This window comes from Manis javanica, chromosome 8 (assembly GCF_040802235.1).
Source record: "Manis javanica isolate MJ-LG chromosome 8, MJ_LKY, whole genome shotgun sequence".
In the NCBI taxonomy this organism is placed as follows: Eukaryota; Metazoa; Chordata; class Mammalia; order Pholidota; family Manidae; genus Manis; species Manis javanica.
In genome coordinates this window covers 105,521,353-105,548,707 of record NC_133163.1, presented here as the reverse complement: position 1 = coordinate 105,548,707, position 27,355 = coordinate 105,521,353, and the positions used below count along the sequence as shown (strand labels likewise).

Below are 27,355 nucleotides of genomic sequence, written 5' to 3'. Positions count from 1 at the left end.
TCTACAGGCTTTCAACCAAGCGTGTATCCCTTTCTGTTTCCAGGGTGTTATCGCCTGTCTGCATTCCTTGGTACATTGTTCAAACACTAATTGCTCCACTAGGGGCATTGCTTGTTCCTGATCTCCAAATATTCTGCCTGCGGCCTCCATCATACGAGCGACAAAGTCAGAAAATGGCTCGCTCGGCCCTTGAATAATTTTTGTTAAATTGCCGGACACTTCTCCTTTGTTGGTGAGGGCTTTCCATGCCTTGGCGGCGCACGTGTTTATTTGTGCGTACACCTGTAAGGGGAAGGCGGTCTGGTTGGCTACCCACTGTCCTTGGCCCGTCAGCATATCATATGACCACGCAGGCTGTCCCTCGGCTGCATTTGCGCGTGCCTGGGCCATACTGATATCATGCCACAGTGCCTTCCATTCTATGTACTGCCCCATACTAGAAAGGCATGCCTTAGTTACATATTGCCAGTCTGCGGGTGTCATGGCTGTCTCTGTTAGTCTTTCAATTTGTGCTATGGTGTAGTTAGCACTGACTCCATAAGCCCGAACGGATTCTGCTAACTCCTTAACTTGTTTATGGCTCAGGGACTGGTGAGAGCGTACGCCATTATCCTCAAATACAGGAAACATTTGTCTAATTGCCTGAAGAGTATCTGGGTGGCAAAAGGAGAGTGCGCCACTCACGTAAGGTGGCGGGGCAACGGGCGTCGGGGGACACCCTACTTTCATTTTTTCCTTGGTCCGCTTTTCAACTTTGCTGGTTCCCTTACTTCTGCACTCTGTGGTTTTATTTTCTTCCCCTTCCTCTGCGGACGTTAATTCCTCCTCAGATTCCCTATTGGAGAGTTGGAGGTCCCTCAACTCTTTCCAGGGGTATTTACTATTTTCTCCGAGGCGATCGTCACTCGCTTCTCGGGGCTCTTTCGCTTTTGCCCTAGGCGGGCTTTCTCCCTCACTCTGGGGTTTCTTTACTTTCGTTTTTGTGGCCTTTTTTCAGCCACGCGCGCTCTCTGTTTCCCGTTCCGTTTCTGACATGCTCTCTTGGATATCTGCCAATGCTCTCTGACCTTCTTTTATTACCTTTTCACATCTCTCATCTTGCAGACAAGCTCTAATCAGTTTCCAGAGAGGCCTGGTGCCTCCCCTCAGGCTGCCTTCTTCCTCCTCTCTATCAAGATCTTTCCCCAGTTTGTCCCAGCTCGGGATTGAGAGGGACCCTGAACAGATGAACCAGGGGGCCACACGGTCTATCTCCTTCACAAAAGATCCTAAGACTTTGCTGGAGACCTTCAAGTTTCGCTCTTTGAGAGCTGTCTGCAGCGCCGTGACTAATGACGGTGCATTCCCCATGGTGCCTCCTTATTTACAGAGAACCATCAACCATCATCCTAAAAAGCAGGGGCCTCTCGGAACTTACCCCTCCGGGTTTTCTTCTGACCTGCAGTTCTGAATCCTCTCCAGATGTCTGAAGGGTCCACTCTGTGCCGGTGATGTTCTGGTTCCCGGGTTTCGGCACCACTTGTCGCGTGCCCCGTCCTCGCCGGCAAGAACAGCACGCAACAACAGCAGGATTCTTCTGCAGAAAGCTTTATTCTTCAGCTCTTTGTGAAACAAATGAGTTGGGCAGGACCCAGTGGGGAAGGAGAGGCTTGCTTATATAGTTCTCATGCTCTGACCTGGTTGGTGCGGCTCCATATGCCTTATTAGCATAACCATTTGGTGGGTCTCATTGGTCCTTATGCCAAGGCGCAATTAGCATGTAGTTTAGTGGTGTGGGATGATTTGTCATTAGGAAGTTCGGGGCCTTCCGGCTGCCCTGCATTGGGCGCTATTTTCTGAGCGCGGCTGCCAACATTGCTCTGTTTGGATTGGTCACACAATTCTCTCAGTATTCTTTCATTCTTAGAGATCCTTTTTTCTCTCTGTGCCTCAGCTTCTTTGTATTCCTCTTCCCTAATTTCTATTTCATTTATCTTCTCCTCCATCATATCTAATCTGCTTTTAATGCCCTCCATTGTGTTCTTCAGTGATTGGATCCTAAGTTCGTTCCTGAGATCTTGAATATTTTTCTGTACCTCCATGAGTGTGTTAATGATATTTAATTTGAAATGTCTTTCAGGAAGATTCATGAGGTCAATTTCATTTGAATCTTTCTCAAGTGTATTCATAATTTTGCTTTGAACCAGGTTCCTTTGGTGTTTCATAATTTTGTCTGTGGTGCCCTCTAGTTCCCAGATGCTCTACTCTCTGGGCTTCTCAGCCCCTGAAGGAATGTCAGGGATCACAGGGGAGCAGTGTTGGTGCTAGGGGGGAGAATAGATGTTTCTTGCTTCCCGGCTGCTATACCTGTCTCTACTGCCAGAACAAGTGGGCCAAACACACAGGTGTAAGTCTCTATGCTTTGTGTTTGTAGCTGCTATAGGCAGGGCTTCACTCTGGCTGGCCTGTCACCAGGGCAGGTGTTGCAGGTTTGTGAGCCTTAGCCAGGTGCAAGCTAGCCTGGAGGAAGACACAGCAGGTTGCGTATCACGATGGGGGGACCTTGGACCTGTGTAGCCAGCCAGGGGGATGGAGCATCTGAAGATCATTTAAGCTCCCAACCTGCTGGGCAGAGTGCACCCAGACAATTTTGTCTACTGGTCCTTTCTCTTGATCAGTAAGCTCTGTGCAATCCTTTCCCCTTTAGCAGCCCTCTCGCTTTTAGGAATTCCCTCAGACTGCCTACCCAGATCAGCCAGATATGAATCCCTGTTTTCCACAAGCAGCTGGGATCTCCATTTTTCCTGGTATTCTGCCTGTTTTAGCTTTCCAACCCCACCAAGTCACCAGAAAACCATGCAATGTTATGTTCATGCTCCCAGAGCAGATCTCCAGGGCTTGGTGTTCAGCAGTCCCAGGCCTCCACTCCCTCTCCGCTCTGTTTCTCTTTCTTCCACCAGTGAAGTCGGGTGGGGAAGCACTTGGGTCCCGCCAGGCCACAGCTTTGGTAGTTAGTTACCCTAGTTACCCTGTTCCGTGAGGTCGGCTCTTTTCTCCAGGTGTAAGCAGTCTCGTGCAGCCTTCTTTCCTGTTGCTCTTTCAGGATTAGTTGTATGAATTATATTTTCATATTATCTGTGGTTTTAGAAGGAGGTTTCTGTCTCGCCTCTCACGCTGCCATCTTTTAGAATTGAATTTTTAACTAGGTCATTGCTCTTATTAGGAGTATACTTAAGTGGAAGAGAGCATGGAGGCTATCTATTCTAAACTGGTGCTTCTCATTCCTTTTTTTTAGCCCATGCCCCATTTTGGTAAACATAAGTAACATAAATATCTTGAATTCTGGTTAATATAATTTGTAATTGCAAAATATGTTAAATTGCAAAATATTCCAAAAATGAGTGAATGAAAGTTTTTGTGATTACAGAAAGGGGCCCTTTTCCTCTACTCACATTTTTATCTGCGTATGTGAAAGGGATCTTCAGTTGTCTCAGAAGTGCTAGAGGGAAAAGTAACTTTCTAGATTAATCAGGATGGAGTACGATATGCTTCCATAACAAAGTAAGCCTGGAATATCAGCAGTCTAACAAGGATTTATTTTCTTTCACATTATATTTACAGCACAAATCACTGGAGGCCCCTGCTCCACATAGACCCTCAGGAACCCACATTGACAGGCACTGCCTTGGTGTAGCCTCACCAGTGAAACAGATGGCTTCCAGGGTGCCACAAAGGGGGGGAAGAGGTATAGGGGTGACACATTAATTATTAACTATATCAGCTGAGAAATGAAAGTTCATGGCCCTAAGCTCACTGCAAAGGAGACTGAGAAATGCAGGTGAGCAGATGGAATATTTGATGAGTGTTGTCTCTGTCCCACTTTCTCTTTACCATTTGCACCTCATAGAAGGAATTAGGTAGGTCAATCCTACTAGTAGTTCCTTGTGTGAGTATTCTTTATCAGTCAGAGCATCAGAAGAGTAGGGCATTGAATGGTAGAGTTTGAACACCAAACTCCTCCTTGAACTTCCAAAATTAACTTGATTTTGCATATCTCACATCACACCATTATTTTCCTCTGGATCACATGATATCAAAGTTGGTTTGAGTGTCTGCTACAAATTTTCTGTATGTCGAAAATGTGAAAGATCAAAGCTTTCTCTAGTTCATGTGCAACATTAAATCTGCAGCATTGCTTTATTTTCATGGTCAAACATTTGGAAAAACAACTTCAGGTATATGTGCTTATGTAAGTAGGGTGATGACAGAAGATCTCACTTATTTGAGAGTAAACTGGGAGATTTTTACCAGAAATTCTCCAGATTGTGGTTTCCTGGAAGGTCTTTGACACCTAAATCAAACTTTTGTTCAAAGATTTCCTTTTGGATATGTTCTTACTAAGATTGTAATGTGTAAGAGACATCCACAAAAGCTTGCAGACAAGATCTTAGTCACAATAGTAGGAAATTATCACCTTAGTTCATTCAATAGACTAGGTAATATCTGAGGTTCCCCCTAACCTTGGAACCATTCTCAATAACTTTGCTTTGAGAACTTCAGTCAAGAAAATGAAGGCTTTTAAGCATAATGAAAGGTATGTTGATGTTTTTCATTTGAAGTTACAGGTCAGATATTCAGATATATCTGCCAAATATGCCAAGCTCTATTAAAAATTGTAATTTTTTAATGTCGCAAAACACATAACATAAAATTTACCATTAGTGATACTGAGTATATACTACAATGTTGGTTAACCATCGATACCTCTGTCTAGCTGCAGTGCATTTTCATCACCCCAAAAAGAAACTCATTTAAGTGGTGACTCCTCAAATTCCCCTCCCTGCAGTCCTTGGTAACCACCATCTTTCTCTCTCTGGATTTGCCTATTCTGGATATTTCATTGAAATGGAATCATACAATAGGTGGCCTTTTGTGTCTGGTTTCATTCACTCAGCATAATGTTTTCAGGATTCATCCATGTTGCAGCATGAATCAATACTTCATTCATTTTCATGGCCAAATATAAAAATAAATTTTTAAAAGTTCATGCAGTTGTTTTTTTCCTAATGCTTTAAAAATAGAGCAACTTTATCTTTCATTTTAAAAGTCCAGCCCTCCATTTCTTTTTAACCATCTGTGAATCTCAACATGAAACAGAAGACTTCTGTTCATGACATTTGAATCTTAACAAAGCATATCAAATAATCATGTTTGACTACTGGCCTCATGATATTCCTGCCTTGATAATCAAGCAAGGTTAAGGTCTCCTACACTACTAGTCATTTGGGGAGCCAGTGACTAGCCATTAAAGACACAGTATACCTAAAGCCAAGTATCTTCATAGTGAACTCTCAGCCCTGCTGGACCAGAATGCCATCTCTACGTATTTGAGTCATTTTGTTCCCATTTGCTTCACAGAATTTTGATATGATCAGTGTTGGTAAACTGTCCAGACTTTTCTTCTGTGTGTTGAGTCTCATATAACAAATGAAATAGTAATTGACAGTAAATTTTTTGTTGTTGGAAAGGCAAAAACAAACACAAAGCAGGACAGTGAGTTTGATCTTTTTCAGAACTCTTTCTGACATCCATCTTTAAATGATCTCTTTGCCGCTTTATCTTAACTTAGATTATCTTTTGAGTTCCTTCTAGAATTTCTGGTTTTTTTCTCTAGTATGTGTAAAATTCAAAACCTACAGAATCCAAGGTTTCTCCAGCAGTTGAATTGTTTTTATTCATGGTTTTTATTCAGAGGAAAAAAAGTGATTTTTTTCTGACTTTTCAAAAATTAGGTGTAATTGAAAATATATTGTTTCAGATATACAGTGTGATGATTCAGTATTTGTATATATTGAAAATGATGACCACAGGAAGTCCAGTTGACCTCCATCACCATGTATAGCTACAAAAGAAATTTTTTTCTTGTGATGAGAACTTTCAAGATCCACTCTCCTTGCTACTTTCAAATATGCGATACAGTAGAACTAATTATAGTCACCATGCTGTACATTACATCTCTCATCTTACTCATTTTATAACTGAAAATTTGGACTTTTGAACCCCCTTCATCCATTTTGCCCACCCTCCACCACCTGCTTCAGGCCACCACCAGTCTGTTCTCTGTATCCGTGAGCTTGGTTTTTTTGTTTGTTGTTTTTTAGATTCTACATACAAGTGAAGTCCTATGGTATTTTATCTTATTCTGTCTGATTTCTTTTGCTAGCATAATGCCATCGAGGTTCATCCTTATTGTTGCATATGGCAAGATTTTAGTCTTTTTTTATGGCTGAATAATGTTACATTGTATATATCACATTTTCTTTATCCAAAAAATGATGGTTTGTATTACATTTTCTCAGACTTTGCCCATACTGATACTAAGGCCTTTTTTTCATAACATAACCACCTTTAGGTTTTGATAGCCATTGTTGGGACAACATGGGTGATATTAATAATATTCAACAGAAAGTATTTTAGGAACACTATTTAGGAAAGATTAGAGTGGGGAGAGGTCAGAGGCAGGGAAACCAGCTAGTTACACATTTTAGTAATTTAAGAATCATTATTAGTAAGTTCCTTAAAGGCAAGATCCATTGTTGTGTTGTTCATCTGTATATTTCCAGTCTTGGTATAAGTGCAGTATAAGTTCATAGTTACTGTATATCATTTGTGGAACATGGCAGAAAATGAAATGAATATGTAAATGAGTAAGTGAATTCTCCTTTATTGCTTAAAAAACAAAAAAAGATAGCTGAAGACCTAGACTGATGTGACAGGAAATATAAAGAGACTGAAAGAATATGGGGGCAAGAGTTAAGAGGGCTAAATAAAGTATTAAAGTGAAGTACACCAAGAGGAACAAAATTAATCAGCCTCCAAAACTGAACATTGGGTAACTGGAGAAAAGAAGGTGTTAAATAACAGTTGAGAAAGGAAATGTCTGTGTGTGTTTTGTTTTGTTTTTTCTTTGAGGGGAGAGTTAGGATCTTGCTTGTAAACCAACTAGGTGTTAGAGCAAGAGCTAATTGGAAAAAACCCACAGACAGTAGAATTTTTTTAAAATGTGGATTTGGGGGTTAATTGCATATAATTGATAGATTAAACTTTTGTGGATGAATTCTGAGATATTCCAGTGAGAGTAAGAATAGGATAAGATATATCATTTTAAGCTTTTTAAAAAATTTGGGTCTTTGTTTGAATTAGGCTACCAAAATTTTATTGTTTTTATTGTAATAGGATTTATGGCACATTTAAAGCTATAGTGTGGCAAACTCAGTGGGGAAAGAAAGCTATACAGAATAGCTTTTTGTTTAGCAGAAATTATTTTATAATTTGAAATTCTAAATATTTAAAAACTAAAAATATTTTTTAATTGTAAGATAGAAAAATTTGTCAGAAACAAAATGACATGGTTACAGAACATTAGTAATAAGGAATCTTACAAGTAAGTTCTCCAAATAGTAGCCACTGTTGCAAGTTCAGCATGTTTAAACCTCACATCCAGCCACAGGTGACAATGACATCATCAGTCATGTGTTCTAGGTTTTTGGGAGTTAGAAAAGGATTCTAGAAGTCATCTCATCCATTTTATAGTTGTAAGAAAAATTCTCCAGAACACCAAAGTCTAAAAGCCAGTTAAATGGTTAGGGTAAAACTAAAAATATTATCTTGGCTTTTAATCTATTATTTTCCTGTAATACTGTACAAACTTCCTTCTATATATGTGATTAAGAAGAGAAACTTTGGCTAAGCATTGATCCGTGGTTTTGTTTATTCCTAGAATATAAGAATTAATGGCAAAGTATCATTTTCTCTTACCAACTTTTTATATGCAATATATTAATGGAACAATGTATTATTTTGGTGTTGAGAAAAAAGTTTAGTTTTGTTTTCTTTGACAGGTAATTCATTCCATCTGAATTTAGGTGGAATTTAAATTTAGACAGTCAATATTTTTTAGGGTGATGTTAGTAAATTTTGTTGAGGGAGAAACAAATGTTTTTAAAATGATCTTTCTTTTTAATCCTTTGTAACCAGAAAGAAGTTGGGAAGTTTACAGACCTAGAGAAACTCTACCTCTACCTTCAACTGCCTTCTGGTCTGAGCAATGGAGAGAAAAGGTATATCTCTTCTGTCTTTGCCTTAATTGAACACTGTCCATAGGACATCACTAAGATGTATCTGAAGTTTGTGTGTTGTGGCTGTTACTGTTTTACACCACTCCTAAAATCATCAGAAAACAAAATAGCTATACAGGAGGTCTTTTTAGTCTCTGATCATATTGGGTAGGTGGTTACCTGCAGTTTTGCTGATGGATTTATGTACCTTTGTAAATGCTGTGAAATGCAATTTGGGTTATGTTTTATAAACAGATCAGTAAATTTATGCATAGCAATATGCATATGAATTGATATGCATGTCAATAGTTTATTATATAGAAGATTTGAAAATTGGACAGAAAACCAGAATAAACAGTATTATGAGCAATAACGTTGCAAGATATTTTTTAAGTACTGTCAGGTAAACAGATCACAGAATATAAAAAAGAAAAAAGTGAAATTGCCTGTATGGAACATGAATTTATTATAAATGTAAAATGTTTTAAGTGCTTGAGGGTATTACTATATTTTCATTATTATAAATATGTAATAGTCTCGTCTAGAAAATGGAAAAGTTGTTACTTCGTGTCTTCTATTGCTAAATGAGTTTCTTTACCCTGTTAAGTATAATCCAGGATTTATTTCATTTATATGCTATACTTAACATTCTATCACTTTAAAATTGTATATAAAAGGGAATGGAATGAAAATTCAGTTGCCTTTACCCTTTCTTCCTCAGACAAAATTTTAAAACTATTGTTATCATTTTTTTGTCCTTGAAACTTGCTCAAATCTTCTTTTGGATTAAATAAACTATTGTTATAGTTAGCTGAGATGAATACCAGAATCAATAGAGGAGCTTCCTTCATGCTATCTTGGGTGTTCTTTTTATGGATGTAACTTATAAATGACACTGCCATATAATAAAAACTTAAGAATGTTTAGTGGGAGTTTTGGCTTGGGGAGAGCACCCAGCTATACGAAGGACTGTGGGGAGATATTTGTCCTCTCTAGATCTCTCTGGTGTGAATTCCATTCTGAAACATAGAGTGGCTTTAGAACATTTTCAAGGTGGTTACTTGAGAATGCTAAGCAAATAGAAAATAAACAATTTTTTCCATAACTTTTATTTTAAAAGTTTGATGATTTGGTAAGTTTAGGCAAATGAACAGCCAAGTAAGTGAGCAAATATCCACATAAAGGTAATTTTGACCCAAACAAATACCTAACGTTTTCTATGCCCCAACACCAGTGCCACTCAAGACGATGAGGAGGAAGGGATGGAACAGGGCAATAAATAACTCCAGACACTAGCTGTAGAAATAGCTCACAACCACAGGTGGACAATTTGTATATAGATAACTAAGCATTTGTTGTATGTCCCGAGTTTGGCTTGGTCATTTATAATGTGTTTACACACAATTCTTTAGGGGAACATTTAGGTTGGTTCAAAAGTTATCAATTACTTGCTGTCTAGCTCAGCTAATACAAATTTTTTTTTTTTGATCAGTGATCAGAATGCCATGTCATCTAGTCGGGCACAGCAAATGCATGCCTTTTCCTGGATTCGGAATACCCTAGAGGAACATCCTGAGACTTCACTCCCCAAACAAGAAGTCTATGACGAGTACAAGTAAGTATAGTGTGTGTATGCCAGGCATACTGATGTTTTGAAGAACTTGGGTCCTATACTTGGCTACAGTGATTTTTTTTTTTTATTGTTGGTGAATATCAGACTCGTATATGAGACTTCAACTTAGAAATCTCTAAGATTTCTTCTGTCTCTAAGCTTCTCTGGTAACATATTTAATAATGGACAGGATTCCTAAATAAAAGGATCCCTTTAGAGCTGTTAAGAATGACAAGAAAGGTGTGCTGGGGTTAGAAGGACAGTGGGAGACAATAAATAAGCCAATGCATAAGGAAAAGCTAGAACATGCTTTTTATTAAGATTTTCTAAAGGCCTTTTTCGTGAATTCCAAACTTTTATTATCCTTGGTGCCAACCAAAGGAAAAGATAAGTTTCTGGAGTATTGTGAATTACTCATGGATGAGCGAGTTCAGTGGTTTGCACATATTAGACATTCAGATAATTTTGATTATACAGATAATTTATTTAAACACAGGAAATAAATTTACGGAGGCCAATCAAAGGGCCTTTCTGGATAGAGAAAAGTTAATAGTTGCTAAATCTCTTGTTTAATAATTTTATAATTGATTTTGAAGAGAGAATTTATTGTGACAGATGAAATAAAACCAGAATGTTCTGGGTATTGAAATGTCAAACCAAGAAGCATTAATTATACAGTTTGGAGGAAAAGTGTCAAACAAATGCTATTGTTAACGAGTGTAGGATGATGCAAAGACACTACTTGGGATTATTGGTATCTAGAAAGAAAACTTTCCACCCTCATTCAAAATTCTGATCCCTCACGTTAAGAAACATAGTAGAGCCAGAGGAAATCTAGAGAAAAATGTCTGAGGGAACAAAGTTAAACTGAAGAGCTTTAGATTTTTTCTCTTTATGAAAATTAGAGCTAGGAGTGCACATAATCCAAGTCTATAAAGTTCATTCTCTCAATTTATAACAGTCTGTTGAATACCTACTATGTGCCAGACCCTGTAATAACTTCTGAGGATACTGTAAAAAAGATACACACAGCCCCTGCCCTCATCAAGAAAATATGTGTATTTACAATAAGCATGAATTAATCACCAAATTCAGTTAATTAATATAGAGATACCCCATAAAACTACAAAAAAGCAAATTTCAGCTCATTAAAAGATTATTAATATCAGCAAACGTGTGATATGTTGAAGAAATCTTGGATTGAGGATCAAGAGAATAGATTCCATCACTAAACTTGCATGAGTTTGGCAAGGGTTTTAGCAACTCATTTTGTCACATGTCATCTATAAAATAAGTAAGGCAATCTTTTACCTCTAGAATTCTAAAAGTTGACTGAAGTAGGAAATGTTGAGAATTTTATCCAAAGACTTGTCACTAGTTTCCCAAAGGGCAAATTAGACAAATTAATACATATTTCCATAATGAACTAATAAGTATACCTGGGATATTTATATGTATTTTGAAGCGACATCCTTCCATTGCACAACCCTTTGCTTACCATTAGAGACAGAAAAGTACTAAATGCTACCCATTTAAATAATCCTTAATGTTCCTGAAAGTTTCCTGCCATGGACAATGTATGGTTATATTTTTCTGTAATATTTTTCTGAAGTTTTTATTAATTCATTTTCTAAGGTTTCCATAATCCTTAGAATTTATTTCACTGAGAAAGTTAAAGGTTTTTCCTAAACAAAAGGGAAAGAACAAAAACATTACATTGTTTTGAGGGGGAGAGTGGGAACTTCAATTTTGAGTAATTAATTTGCTGTTCAGTAGAGAGCAGCAGAAATGAAATGAACCTAGAGTTTTAAAAGGAAGTACAGTTGACCCTGGAACAACACAGGTTTGAACTGCACAGGTCCATTATACACAGATTTTTTCAATATATATATTGGAAAATTTTTTGAAGATTTGCAACAGTTTAGAAAAACCTTTTCTCTAGTTTACTCTATTGTAAGATATAGTGTATAGTATATATAATATAAAAAATATGTGTTAATCGACTGTTTATGTTGTCAGTAGGCTATTAGTTAAGATTTGGGGGAGTCAAAGTTATAAATGGATTTTTGACTGCACAGAGGTTGGTACCTCTAAACCCCACATTATTCAAAGGTCAACTATCGTATGTAAGGGAAATTCTTGACAACAACATGACTAGGAAAGAAATGCCAGTTCTGTTCATAGAATTGGAAAGAATTGTGCTAATGATATGCCTCTCTTTATAGTCATTATAGTGCTATACCAGAGTCTGGTTATTTTAGTTTAAAAACATTTTGCTAAGAATGTAATTTATTACTGTTGCATTCCCCACAGTATTTCCACATAGTAGGCACTAATTTAATAAAGAATGATTTGAATGGAATCTGATCCATAATATTAATAATAAAGTTTCACTGTTACAAAAGACTTTGTAACTTCTAGTACACTCCTGTCCCTTTTGTATAGATGAAAGCATCGAAACCCAGAGAAGTTGGGTGGCTCTTCCAGTATTACAAAACTTGTAAGAGGCAGATATAAGGCTAGAACTCAGATTCCATGAGTGAGTCATAATAGGTGGGAAGGCAAGCTTGTTAAATTTGTGTGGTATCAGACTGAGTGGGTAGAAAAGGTTGGTCAAGTAATTAGGAATAAAGTTAGCTGGGACTTCCAGTTGGTGTGAATAAATAAGCTGCTCAAAGTATGAATGATTTTACAGACAACTAGTATACATACATACAAATAATATGAGTGTGGTAAAAGACATAGCAGAGTAAATGTATTAGCAGCAGAACACAGGCTAAGAAGTACATTTGTCTTCCACAGCATTAAAACATGTCAGAGGTCCAAGTTACTCTTATTTGATTGTACATTGCCTAAAACCCTATTTTGTCATGTGGGTTTATAACTTGGGAGCTGTGAAAAATGTAGAAAGACTACACAGACAGGCAAAAAATAGATCAAAGTATTAGGAATACCTAGTAAAAAGTTTTTAATTTTAAATTAGATTGCCTAAGTAAAGCAAAATTGACTACAGCTATATATATTTTTAAAGAACAAGAGTTAAATCAGATGAGATTTCAGTAGTAGATACAAAATTATACTTTCTGTCAATAAAGATTTTTAGAGAAATTTTGTCCTTTCCTAAAGGCCTTACAGGCTAGTCATATTCCTGTTTGGAGTGCTTCAATGAGGTTTGCCAAATAAAAACTTAACATAGAATGACCAGTGTTAAATTGATTCTGTTCTAAATATTCACACAAAAAAATATTAACATGATAATACCTTTATTTTAGGCTTTTCCGGTTGTGTGACCCCTTGTATAACATTGCAGTGATGTTTAGATGTATTTGTGTGAAAACTGATCCCTTTAATTTTCATTCATTAAAGTCTCTTGGAGAGAAAAATGAAACAATATAAGGCAGTATTGACTGACTTGTAACTGCATTTTCATGCCAAATTAAGATTAATAGAACCATAAAGCTTAAAGGGGCTTTTGGCATGCAAAAACACTTTAATTTACAATCCCTTGTGAACTTTTACATTTATGGAAACTTTTGAATTCTGATAATCATGTGTCTATGAAAATGATCATTAATGTGTTTGTTTTTATAGTATTTTTCTAATTATAAAAGTAATATGTATTTGTTTTGGCAGAGAGTTATAACTATAACAAAGAAAACTTGCATTAGTAATCATATACCCTAAAAATAAACCACTTTGGTGTATTTCTTTTTATTTTGTCTAATGCATTCTTTTTGTGTATATATTCTTGTTATTTAACCAAATTTGGACCCAAAAGTTTGTTTGGTGGGGGAACAGTTGCAAATAACAGTGCAACGAACGTTCTTGACTATGTAATTTAGTATAGGTCAGAATTGGTTTATGAACCTTTATATATTAAAGATATTAATTAGTAAAATATAATTTGTTTTCAAGATTGCTGTTTATTATTTAATTTTAGTATGTTTTTAAATAAGTAGTCTGATTTGTCTACTTTCTTTGCAGCTTGTAACATTGCTATTATGCATATAAAGAATTTCCCAATGCCTTTGTCAGCAGAATAGTTATATGTATTTTTCCTAGATGTTATTTCACGTTTCACAAATAACGTGTTAGTTCATCCGGCATTTGTTTTGGCAAATGCCATTAAATTAGGCAGTAATTTTATTCTATTTTTCTGAATGGTTAATTATCCTGGCCTCGTTTACTGAATAATCTTTTTTCTCTTAACACTATTTATAATGAAACTTTTATCTTAATAAAGCCTTTTGGACTCATCTTCTTCCTTTATATTTTCTGTTCTTATTCTAGTACCATACCATTTTTAACTATTTTAGCTCTTAAATATTTAAAAAACTGGTGGGGCCAATCTTCACCATTATCCCTCTCTCTCAAAACTTTCCTTGGTTTTATTTTCAGACCAATTAGTTTTTTCATATGAATTTTAGGGTCACTTTTCTAACTTTTGAAAGTAATCCTCAAAGGAATTTTGATTCAAAATATATTTAATATGAAGTTTATTTCAGAAAAATTAACTTCAAAGCTAGAAGTATGTTACGTCTTTGTATGCCCTTCTGTAAAGTTTGTTTTTTTCCTTCAGTTAAGTCCACTTATTTTTCTTAAGTTTACTCCTTGAAAATTTTTATTATTTATATTATGAAAAATATATTTTCCTATTTTTATTCATAGAATATAAATTTCTGTTATATTTATGTTGCACATTTTTTATATACTGAACTTTGTTTAATCCTAATTTTTCAGTTGTTACTTTTGACTGTGTGTGATTATCCTATATATCTTCTTATTCTCTGTATTTAATTATATTTAATAGAGATTTTCCTTCTCTTTTTAAATAAAAGCAATGAGAGGTGTCATTTCCTATCATGTTTCCTTGATGTTAAGGATATATCCTTTATAGTTGACCAAGACTTTATGTGCTGTTTTATGAGAAATGGATATTGAATTTATCAAATGCTTTTTGGGCATTTATTGAGATTATTATTCAGTGCTTTTTCTTTACCTACTGATAATATATATAAAGGTATTACCTAATTTAAACCTTCTTTTAGTCCTAGAATGAATGTTGTCCTCATGTCAAGATGTGTAATCTTTTAGTGTACTATTGATCTCTATTTCCAGGTATATTATTTAGGATCTTTGCATCTATATTTCTGAGTGAATATTTTGGCCTGTAATTTTCTTTTTTGTGCTGTTTTTGTCAAGTTTTGATATCAGGGTTAGGCCAGCTTTGTAAATGAATTAGATCTCTTTCACTAATTTTCTGTGCTCCGGAACAATTTATGTAGTATGGGACTTATTTGTTCTTGAAAGTTTTAAAGAACTCAACTATAAAACCAACTCGACCTGGAGCCTTTGTTGGAGGTAATTCTTCTGACAATTTTTTGTGGGTTTTTTTCCTAGTTTGGTTTTTACTTCATGAGTCAATTTTGGTAATTTGTTTTTCCTAGAATTCATTTAGATTTTCAAATATATTGACATAGCATTGCATATATTATTCTCTCCTAAACTATCTACTGTATCTGTTATATCCATATTCATATTTTTAGTTTTATACGTTTTAATTTTTCTTTCTCCTTTTTTTCTTCAAATTATACTTAGCCATAGATTTTTTTTTTTTTTTTTGCTTTTCCTTAGGAGAAAAAAAAGAAAAAGACTAAGATATATATTTGTTTTATTTTTTCTCTGTTTTCTCATTTATTAGGTGCCTGTATTTTTCTTCTCCTGAATTTCTTCATTTTGTTTTTCTTACTCTTGGAATGCTTACTTTGTTTTCATTCCTTCTATATTTAAGATATGAACATTTATACCTATGAATTTGCCTCTGATTATAGTTCTGGCTTTATCACATAGGTAGGGTTATGATTTATAAAAATTAGCATCATCATCTATTAGTGTGGAATTACAGTTCTAATTTCTTCTTTGACCCAAAATAGTTAAAAGTGCTTTTTCTTTTAATTTTTCATGTGCATGAGAGAGTTCCTTCATTTTGTTTTGTTTTTCCCTTTTATTAATTTATACTTTTATTATATTGTGGTCAGATAATGTACCTCATTCAATTTATTATTTTATGTACTTGTTGAGGTTTACTTTCACCTTAACATGATCAGTTTTATAAATATTTCTGGACATACTCTTTATATCACACTATGTATTCACCATATATTGATATGCACTAAATCCACTTTGTTGTATTTTTCAAATTCTGCAAAAAATTGAGTTGAAGTTGAGTGGCATGTTAATCTATTACAAAAGTGATGTTTCTCACAGTTCCTTACACTATGTTAATTTGTTTTGTTTTTGAGATCTCTGGGCTGTTTGACACAAAAAAGGTTCATGACAGTATATAACTTTATTATAGTTGTGTTGCCTCTTGTCATCAAAAAGTGATCTTGTGTCATGTTGAATATTTTTTGTGTTAAATTCTCCTTTCGTATCAATATCTGTGACCCATTCTGGATATCTGTCATAGATTTGTGTATATATATACATATATATATTTGTCCATTTATTTTTACTTCTTGTGTCATGTTGTTTTAGGCCATTTACATTATTGTATTTCTAAAGTTTTTAATCTAAAGGTGTCCCTGGTCTTGAAATCTAACCAGTAGAAGACACTGGTTGAATGAACCAATCCAGAAAGTCAGGTGTGTGCAAACACAAGCATTAGTCTTGAAGGGATTTCTTAATAATAAATGGGAGGATTAAAGATGGTGGTGTGAGAGGTGAGACAGACAGAGCCTTCCTCCTAAAACCTCAAATAATACAAAAATATAATCAATATGACTAATTCTGAAAGAGCAACAGGGAAGAGGGCTACACCAAATACATACACCTGGAGAAAAGAATAAATGTCATAGAACAGGGTAACATACCAAAGCTGTGGCCCAGCAGGATGCAAGCCCCTCCCCCACTCCAGCTCACTGGCGGGAAGAAGAGAAACAGAGTGCAGAGGGAGTGGAGTCCTGGTATTGCTGAATACATAACTCCGGAAATCTGCTCTTGGAACACAAACCTACATTTCATGGTGCTTTCATGGTGCTCTCATGATTAGGGGGTTGGAAAGCTAAGACAGGCAGAATACCTGGAGAGACTGAGATTCCAGCCACTTATGGAAAGCAGGGATCCAAATCCAGCTGCTCTGGGACAAAAGAAAGGTGGGCAGTCTGAAAGACTTCCTGACAGCAAGCGGGCTGCTAAAGGGGTGAGGATTGCACAGAGTTTACTGCTCAGGAAAAAGGACAGACAGAATTATCTGGGTGCACTCTGCCCAGCAGGTTGGGAACTTCCTTGATCTTCAGGTGCTCCAGCTCCGTATCTGACTACACAGCTCAAAGAACCTGCTCAGTGACACGCAGCCTACTGTGCCTTTCTCCCGGCCAGCCCCATCTGGCTCACAAACTGGCGAACCCTACCCTGGTGTTAGGCCAGCCAGAGGGAATCCCTGTCTACAGCAACTACAAACACAAACCACAGAGGCTTTATACCTGTGTGCTTGTCCCACTGGTTCTAGCAGTGGAGGAATGCATAGCAGCTTAGAAGTAGGAAACAGCTCTTTCCTTCCCTCAGGCACCAATACCACTGCCCTGCGACCCGCAACACTGCTTCAGAGGCTGAGAAACTCCAGAGAATAGAGCTTCTGGGTACTACAGGGCACCATATAATAAAGTGAAATGCCAGAGAAACCTGGTTCAAGTAAAAGTATGAATATAACACCTGAGAAAAATTCAAATGAAATCAACCTTATGAAACTACCTGAAAGGGATTTCAAAATAAAAATCAATAACATGATCATGGATGTACAGAAAAATATTGAAGAACTCAGGATTGAATTCCGATTGGAGATCCAATCGTTAAAGAGCACAATAGAGGATATTAAAAGCAGACTAGATACAGTGGAGGAGATGATAAATGAAATAGAAACTAGAGAAGAGGAATACAAAGAAGCTGAGGCACAGAGAGAAAAAAGGATCTCTAAGAATGAAAGAATATTGAGAGAACTGTGTGACCAATCCAAACGAAACAATATTCGCATTAAAGGGGTACCAGAAAAAGAAGAGAGAGATAAAGGGATAGAAAGTGTCTTTGAGGAAGTAATTGCTGAAAACTTACCCAATCTGGGGAAGGAGATAGTTTCTCAGGCCATGGAGGTGCACAGATCTCCCAACACAAGGAAGCCAAGGAAGACAACACCAAGACATATAGTAATTAAAATGGCAAAGATCAAGGATAAGGACAGATTATTAAAAGCAGCTAGAGAGAGAAGTAAGATCACATACAAGGGAAAACCCATCAGGCTACCATCAGACTTCTCAACAGAAACCTTACAGGCCAGAAGGCAGTGGCATGATGTATTTAATGCAATGAAGCAGAATGGCCTCAAAACAAGAATGCTTTATACGGCAAGATTATCATTTAAATTTGAAGGAGGGATTAAACAATCTCCAGATAAGCAAAAGCTGAGAGAATTTACCTCCCACAAACGACCTCTACAGTGTATTTTGGAGGGACTGCTATACATGCATGTGTTCCTAAGGCTAAATAGCTGTCACCAGGAGAAATAAAACAACAGTAAAGAGAGTAGAACAGTTAATTACAAAGCAGATGCAAAATCAAATCAACCACCTGCAAAATGAATCAAGGGATAGACAGAGTACAGAATATGGTACCTAATATATAAAGAATGGAGGAGGAAGATAAAGGAGGAATAAAAAAGAACCTTTAGGTTGTGTTTGTAACAGCATACTAAATGAGTTAAATTAGACTGTTAAATAGTAAGATAATTACCCTTGAACCTTTGGTAATCACAGATCTAAAGCCGGCATTGGCAGTAAGTATATATCAATCGTTAATCACCCTAAATGTAAATGGTCTAAATGCACCAATCAAAAGACAGAGTCACGGAATGGATAAAAAACAAGACCCATGAATATGCTGCCTACAACAGACTCACTTCAAACCCAAAGACATAAACAGCCTGAAAATAAAGGGATGGAAAAAGATATTTTATGCAACTAATAGGGTGAAAAACGCAGGAGTTGCAGTACTTGTATCAGATAAAGTAGACTTCAAAACAAGGAAAGTAATGACACAGAAGGACACTATATAATGATAAAGGGGTCAGTCCAACAAGAGGATATAACAATTAGAAATAACTATGCACCCAACACAGGATCACCTACCTATGTGAAAAAAATACTAAGAGAATTAAATCGGTAAATAGAATGCAATGCATTCATTTTAGGAGACTTCAACACACCACTCACACCAAAGGACAAATCAACCAGACAGAAAATATGTAAGTAGACAGGCCCTGAACAATATATTAGAACAGATGGACCTAATCGACAGGATACACATTCTTCTCAAGTGCACATGGGACATTTGCCAGAATAGATCATATACTAGGCAACAAAAAGAGCCTCTGCAAATTCAAAAAGATTCAAATTGTACCATCCAGCTTCTTAGACCACAAAGGTATGAAACTAGAAATAAATTACACAAAGAAAATGAAAAAGCCCACAAACACATGGAGGCTTAATAACATGCTCCTAAATAATCAGTGGATCAATGACCAAATAAAAATAGATCAGGCAATATATGGAGACAAATGACAACAATAATTCAGCACCACAAAATCTGTAGGATGCAGCAAAGGCCTTGCCAAGGGGAAAGTATATTGTAATACAGGCCTACCTCAGGAAAGAATCTGTACAAGGAGGGATAAAGACTATCACAAATTATTAAAATCAAGATGAATAAAATAATGGGAAGAATCAATGAAAGCAGAAGCTGGTTCTTGGAGAAAATAAGCAAAATAGACATACCACTAGCCTGACTTATGAAGAAAAAAAGAGAGTCTACACACATAAACAGAATCAGAATTGAGAAAGGAAATACCACTACAGACACCACAGAAATACAAAGAATTATTAGAGAATACTATAAAAACTTATATGCTAACAGGCTGGATAACCTAGAAGAAATGGACAACTTTCTAGAAAAATGCAACCTTCCAAGGCTGACCCAGAAAAAAGCAGAAAACCTGAACACAGCAATTAGTAGCAAAGAAATTGAATTGGTAATCAAAAAACTACCTAAGAACAAAACTCCTGTACCAGATGTCTTCACTGCTGAATTTTAACAAACATTTAGTGAAGACCTAATACCCACCCTTCTTATAGTTTTCCAAAGAGTAGAAGAAGAGGGAATACTTCCAAACTCATTCTATGAGGCCAGCATCACTCTAATACCAAAACCAGGCAAAGATACCCCACCAAAAAAAATTACAAACCAATATCCCTGATGAACATAGATGCAAAAATACTCAACAAAATATTAGCAAACCAAACTCAAAAATACATGCAGAGGATCATATACCATGATCAAGTGGGATTCATCTCAGGGATGCAAGGATGGTACAACATTTGAAAATCCATCAACATCATCCACCACATCAACAAAAAGAAGGACAAAAACCACATGACCATCTCCATAGATCCAGAAGAAGCATTTGACAAAATTCAACATCCATTCATGATAAAAACGCTGAACAAAGTGGGTATAGAGGGCAAGTACCTCTACATAATAAAGGCCAAATATGACAGACCCACAGCCAACATTATACTTAACAGCGAGAAGCTGAAAGCTTTTCCTTTAAGATTGGGAACAAGACAAGGATGCCCACTCTCTCCACTTTTATTTAACATAGTACTGGAGGTCCTAGGCACGGCAATCAGGTAACACAAAGAAATAAAAGGCATCCAGATTGGCAAGGAAGAAGTCAAATTGTCTCTGTTTGCAGAAGACTTAATATTGTACATTAAAACACCATAAAATATCCACTCCAAAACTACTAAATCTAATATCTCAATTCAGCAAAATTGCAGGATACAAATTAATACACAGAAATCTTGCTTTCTAACTAACAAACTAGCAGAAAGAGAAATCAGGAAAACAATTCCATTCACAATTGCATCAAAAAGAATAAAATACCTAGGAATAAAACTAACCAAGCCAGTGAAAGACCTATATCCCGAAAACTACAAGACACTCATGAGAGAAATTAAAGGAGATACCAATGAATGGAAACACATCCCGTGCTCATGGATAGGAAGAATTAATATTGTCAAAATGGCCACCCTGCCTAAAGCAATCTACAGATTTAATGCAATTCCTATCAAAATACCAATAGCATTCTTCAGTGAACTAGAGCAAATCGTTATAAATTCATATGGAACAATAGATGCCAAATAGCCAAAGCAATCCTGAGAAGGAAGAATAAAGCTGGGGGGATTATGCTCCCCAACTTCAAGCTCTACTTGAAGCACAGACAATTTAGTACTGGCACAAGAATGGAACCATAGATCAATGGAACAGACTAGGGAGCCCTGATATAAACCCAACTTATATGGTTAACTAATATATGATAAAGGAGCCACGGATATACAATGGGGAAATGACAGCCTCTTCAACAACTGTTGTTGGCAAAACTGGACAGCTACATGGAAGAGAATGACACTGGATTATTGCCTAACCCCATACACAAAAGTAAATTCAAAATGGATCAAAGACATGAATGTAAGCCATGAAACCATAAAATTGACAGAAGAAAACATAGGCAAAAATCTGTTGAGAAGGATCACGGGAAGATGGCAGCATGAGTAGTTCAGAGGAAATCTCCTCCCCAAAACATATACATTTATGAAAATACAATAAATACAAGTATTCCTAAAAGAGACACCAGTGGATGCAGTACAACAGCCAGGATACATCTACATCTGCAAGAACTCAGCATCACATGAAGGGGTTAAGATACAAGCCCCGGCCAGGCAGGACCCGAATGCTTCCCCACCCCAAAACCCGGCAGGAAGAAAGGAGTCAGACGGAGAGGGAGTGAAAGCTCAGGACTGCTAAACAACCAGCTCTAGAAATCCGCACCCAGAATGCAGACACAAGGTGCACAGGGTGCTGGATATTAGAGAAACAGAAAAGCAAAACCTGTGGGCAGGTCCCCACAACCGGCAGCCCTGAGACAAAAAAAAAGCGAGTGCTTTCTGCAAGTCTTAGAAACAGAGACCCCATAGCTGGATGAAGTTGTCCCGGCAGCTGGAAATACCAGGGAAACTTAGGTGCCCTAAACAGAGGCGGTGCAGCTCTGAAGCCCCTCACAGGACAAGACAGCCTGCCAGTCATTCCTCCAACTGGCGTGGACCCCAACACAAGGGCCCAGTAGCAGGAGAGTGGGAGCGTGCGCTGGGGGCGAAAGTGCTAGAAGGAACTGAGAGCAGATCCATGCGCCACAAGGCTAGCCTGCAGCGGTGCTACCGAACAGCCCAGGCGCGGCTCGCGTGCACCGGCAGCAGTGAAGCCAGAGCCCGGTAGAAGCCTGCGCAGAAAAGCCCCGAGTGCATCGGCAGCAGAGCCAGAGGGAGCAGGCGCGCTCCCAGGAGCCAACCATAATCCCAGCCCAACGCACAGCCGCTCGGGCCAGACCCAAAGGCTGCTGCTGTTACACAGCTACCCGGCAGGGTTGCCGCTAGCACGGAGGAGTGCACCTGGCGTGCCTGCCACTCCCCGCAGGACTCTGTGCTGCTCTGATGGACACCCCACCCACAGCAGCTTAGGAGATTAACCCGGTGGCTGCTCCAGGAATACAGGTGGCCGTCACAGGCAGCGTAGAACAGCAAGGCATCCAGCAAGCAGGAAAGGACTTTCTTCTCCCAGCTGACACACCCGCAACCTGCCTACAACCACTGCAATCACCATGAAAAGGCAAAAAATCTGGTCCAGACCAAGATAGTTACACCTGAGAAAGGATCTGCAGAGGCAGACCTAACCAGTCTCCCTGAAAAAGAATTCAAAATAAAAATCATAAAAATGCAGACAGAGCTGCAAAGAAATATGCAAGAGCTAAGGGATGAAGTCCAGAGGGAGATCACAGATGTCTGGAGGGAGATTACAGAAGTGAAACAAACTCTGGAAGGATTTATAGACAGAATGGATAAGATGCAAGAGGCCATTGATGGAATAGAAACCAGAGAACAGGCACACATAGAAGCTGATGCAGAGAGAGATAAAAGGATCTCCAGGAATGAAACGATATTAAGAGAGCTGTGTGACCAATCCAAACGGAACAATATCCGCATTATAAGGGTACCAGAGGAAGAAGAGAGAGAAAAAGGGATAGAAAGTGTCTTTGAAGAAATAATTGCTGAGAACTTCCCCAAACTGGGGGAGGAAATAGTTGCTCAGACTACGGAGGCACACATAACTCCCGAGAGACAGGATCCAAAGAGGTCAACACCAAGACACATAATAATTAAAATGGCAAAGATCAAGGACAAGGACAGAGTATTAAAGGCAGCCAGAGAGAGTAAAAAGGTCACCTACAAAGGAAAACCCATCAGGCTATCATCAGACTTCTCAACAGAAACCTTACAGGCCAGAAGAGAATGGCATGATATATTTAATGGAATAAAACAGAAGGACCTTGAACCAAGGATACTGTATCCAGCACGATTATCAATTAAATATGAAGGAGGGATTAAACAATTCCCAGATAAGCAAAAGCTGAAGGAATTTGCTTCCCAAAAACCACCTCTACAGGGTGTCTTAGAGAGATTGCTCTAGATGGGAGCACTCCTAAAAAGAGCACAGAACAAAACACCCAACATATGAAGAATGGAGGAGGAGGAAAAAGAAGGGAAAGAAATAATCATCAGACTGTGTTTGTAACAGCTCAATAAGCGAGTGAGGTCAGACAGTAAGGTAGTAAACAAGCTAACCATGAACCTTTGGTAACCACAAATCTAAAGCCTGCAATGGCAATAAGTACATATCTTTCAATAATCACCCTAAATGTAAATGGACTGAATGCACCAATCAAAAGACACAGAGTAATAGAATGGATAAAAAAGCAAGACCCATCTATAAGCAGCTTACAAGAGACTCACCTAAAAACCAAAGACATGCACAGATTAAAAGTCAGGGGTTGGAGAAAGATATTTCATGCAAATAACAGAGAGAAAAAAGCAGGTGTTGCAATACCAGTATCAGACAAAATAGACCTCAAAATAAAGAAAGTAACAAGAGATAAAGGACATTGCATAATGATAAGGGGCTCAGTCCAACAAGAGAATATAACCATTATAAATATATATGCACCCAATACAGGAGCAGCAATATATGTGAAACAAATACTAACAAAATTAAAGGAGGAGATAGAATGGAATGCATTCATTTTCAGAGACTTTAACACACCACTCACTCCAAAGGACAGATCCACCAGACAGAAAATAAGTAAGGACACAGAGGCACTGGACAACATGCTAGAACAGGTGGACCTAATAGACATCTATAGAACTCTACATCCAAAAGCAACAGGATACACATTCTTCTCAACTGCACATTTAACATTCTACAGAATAGACCACATACTAGGCCACAAAAAGAACCTCAGTAAATTCTACAAGATTGAAATCCTACCAACCAACTTTTCAGACCACAAAGGTATGCGACTAGGAATAAATTGTACAAAGAAAGCAAAAAAGGCTCACAAACACATGGAGGCTTAACAACGTGCTCCTAAATAATCAATGGATCAAAGACCAAATTAAAATGGAGATCCAGTATATGGAAACAAATGACAACAATAACACAAAGCCCCAACTTCTGTGGGACACAGCAAAAGCAGTCTTAAGAGGTAAGTATATAGCAATTCAGGCATATTTAAGGAAGGAAGAACAATCCCAAATGAATAGTCTAATGTCACCATTATCGAAATTGGAAAAAGAAGAACAAATGAGGCCTAAGGTCAGTAGACGGAGGGACACAATAAAGATCAGAGAAGAAAAAAATAAAATTGAGAAGAATAAAACATTAGAAAAATCAATGAAACCAAGAGCAGGTTCTTCGAGAAAATAAACAAAATAGATAAGCCTCTAGCCAGACTTACTAAGAGAAAAAGAGAGTCAACACACATCAACAGAATTAGAAACGAGAAAAGAAAAATCACGACCCCACAGAAATACAAAGAATTATTAGAGAATACTATGAAAACCTATATGCTAACAAGCTAGAAAACCTAGGAGAAATGGACAACTTCTTAGAAAAATACAACCTTCCAAGACTGACCCAGAAAGAAACAGAAAATCTAAACAGACCAACTACCAGCAACGAAATTGAATCGGTAATCAAAAAACTACCCAAGAACAAAATCCCCTGGCCAGATCAATTTACCTCGGAATTTTATCAAATATACAGAGAAGACATAACACCCATTCTCCTTAAAGTCTCCCAAAAAATAGAAGAGGAGGGAATACTCCCAAACTCATTCTATGAAGCCAACATCACCCTAATACCAAAACCAGGCAAAGACCCCACCAAAAAAGAAAATTACAGACCAATATCCCTGATGAATGTAGATGCAAAAATACTCAATAAAATATTAGCAAACAGAATTCAACAGTATATCAAAAGGATCATACACCATGACCAAGTGGGATTCATCCCAGGGATGCAAGGATGGTACAACATTCGAAAATCCATCAACATCATCCACCACATCAACAAAAAGAAAGACAAAAACCACATGATCATCTCCATAGATGCTGAAAAAGCATTTGACATAATTCAACATCCATTCATGATAAAAACTCTCAACAAAATGGGCATAGAGGGCAAGTGCCTAAACATAATAAAGGCCATATATGATAAAACCACAGCTAACATCATACTCAACAGCGAGAGGCTGAAAGGTTTTCCTCAGATCAGGAACAAGACAGGGATGCCCACTCTCCCCACTGTTATTCAACATGGTACTGGAGGTCCTAGCCACAGCAATCAGACAAAACATAGAAATACAAGGAATCCAGATTGGTAAAGAAGAAGTCAAACTGTCACTGTTTGCAGATGACATGATATTGTACATAAAAAACCCTAAAGACTCCACTGCAAAACTACTAGAACTAATATCGGAATTCACAAAGTTGCAGGATACAAAATTAACACACAGAAATCTGTAGCTTTCCTATACACTAACAATGAACTAATATAAAGAGAAATCAGGAAAACAGTTCCATTCACAATAGCATCAAAAAGAATAAAATACCTAAGAATAAGCCTAACCAAGGAAGTGAAAGACCTATACCCTGAAAACTACAAGACACTCTTAAGAGAAATTAAAGAGGGCACTAACAAATGGAGACTCCTCCCATGCTCCTGGCTTCCTAGTATTAATATCATCAAAATGGCCATCCTGCCCAAAGCAATATACAGATTTGATGCAATCCCTGTCAAATTACCTGCAACATTCTTCAATGAACTGGGACAAATAGTTCAAAAATTCATATGGAACTGTCAAAGACCCCGAATAGCCAACACAGTCCTGAGAAGGAAGAATAAAGTGGGGGGGATCTCGCTCCCCAACTTCAAGCTCCTACTACAAAGTCACAGTAATCAAGATAATTTGGTACTGGCACAAGAACAGAGCCACAGACCAGTGGAACAGAATAGAGACTCCAGACATTAACCCAAACATATATGGCCAATTAATGTTTGATAAAGGAGCCATGGACATACAATGGGGAAATGACAGTCTCTTCAATAGATGGTGTTGGCAAAACTGGACAGCTACATGTAAGAGAATGAAACTGGATCACTGTCTAACCCCATACACTAAAGTAAACTCCAAATGGATCAAAGACCTGAATGTAAGTCATGAAACCATAAAACTTTAGAAAAAAACATAGGCAAAAATCTCATGGACATAAACATGAGTGACTTCTTCATGAACATATCTCCCCGGGCAGGGGAAACAAAGGCAAAAATGAACAAGTGGGACTATGTCAAGCTGAAAAGCTTCTGTACAGCAAAGGACACCATCAAGAGAACTAAAAGGTATCCTACAGCATGGGAGAACATATTCATAAATGACAGATCCGATAAAGGATTGACATCCAAAATATATAAAGAGCTCACACACCTCAACAAACAAAAAGCAAATAATCCAATTAAAAAATGGGCAGAAGAGCTGAATAGACAGTTGTCTAAAGAAGAAATCCAGATGGCCAACAGGCACATGAAAAGATGTTCCACATCGCTAATCATCAGAGAAAAAATGCGAATTAAAGCCACAGTGAGATATCACCTCACACCAGTAAGGATCGCCATCATCCAAAAGACAAACAACAACAAATGTTGGCAAGGTTGTGGAGAAAGGGGAACCCTCCTACACTGCTAGTTGGGAATGTAAACTAGTTCAACCATTGTGGAAAGCAGTATGGAGGTTTCTCAGAATGCTCAAAATAGAAATACCGTTTGACCCAGGAATTCCACTTCTAGGAATTTACCCTAAGAATGCAGCACTCCAGTTTGAAAAAGACAGATGCACCCCTATGTGTATCGCTGCACTGTTTACATTAGCCAAGATATGGAAGCAACCTAAATGTCCATCCGTATATGAATGGATAAAGAAGATGTGGTACATATACACAATGGAATATTACGCAGCCATAAGAAAAGAACAGATCCTACCATTTGCAACAACATGGATGGAGCTAGAGGGCATTATGCTCAATGAAATAAGCCAAGCGGAGAAGGACAAGTACCAAATGATTTCACTCATATGTAGAGTATAAGAACAAAGGAA

The 27,355-nt window shown here is 37.4% G+C and overlaps 1 protein-coding gene across 2 annotated transcripts in view; it reads left to right on the top strand.

Moving 5' to 3' along the window:
• The window catches only part of RFX7 (regulatory factor X7), a 199,651-nt gene that overhangs the window by 118,088 nt on the left and 54,208 nt on the right, over positions 1-27,355 (top strand). For both annotated transcript variants that reach the window (XM_073211888.1, XM_073211889.1), the window contains exons 4-5: positions 8,017-8,099; positions 9,589-9,711. In XM_073211888.1, coding sequence (XP_073067989.1) covers positions 8,017-8,099; positions 9,589-9,711 — 206 coding nt within the window. The remainder of the gene's footprint in view (positions 1-8,016; positions 8,100-9,588; positions 9,712-27,355) is intronic.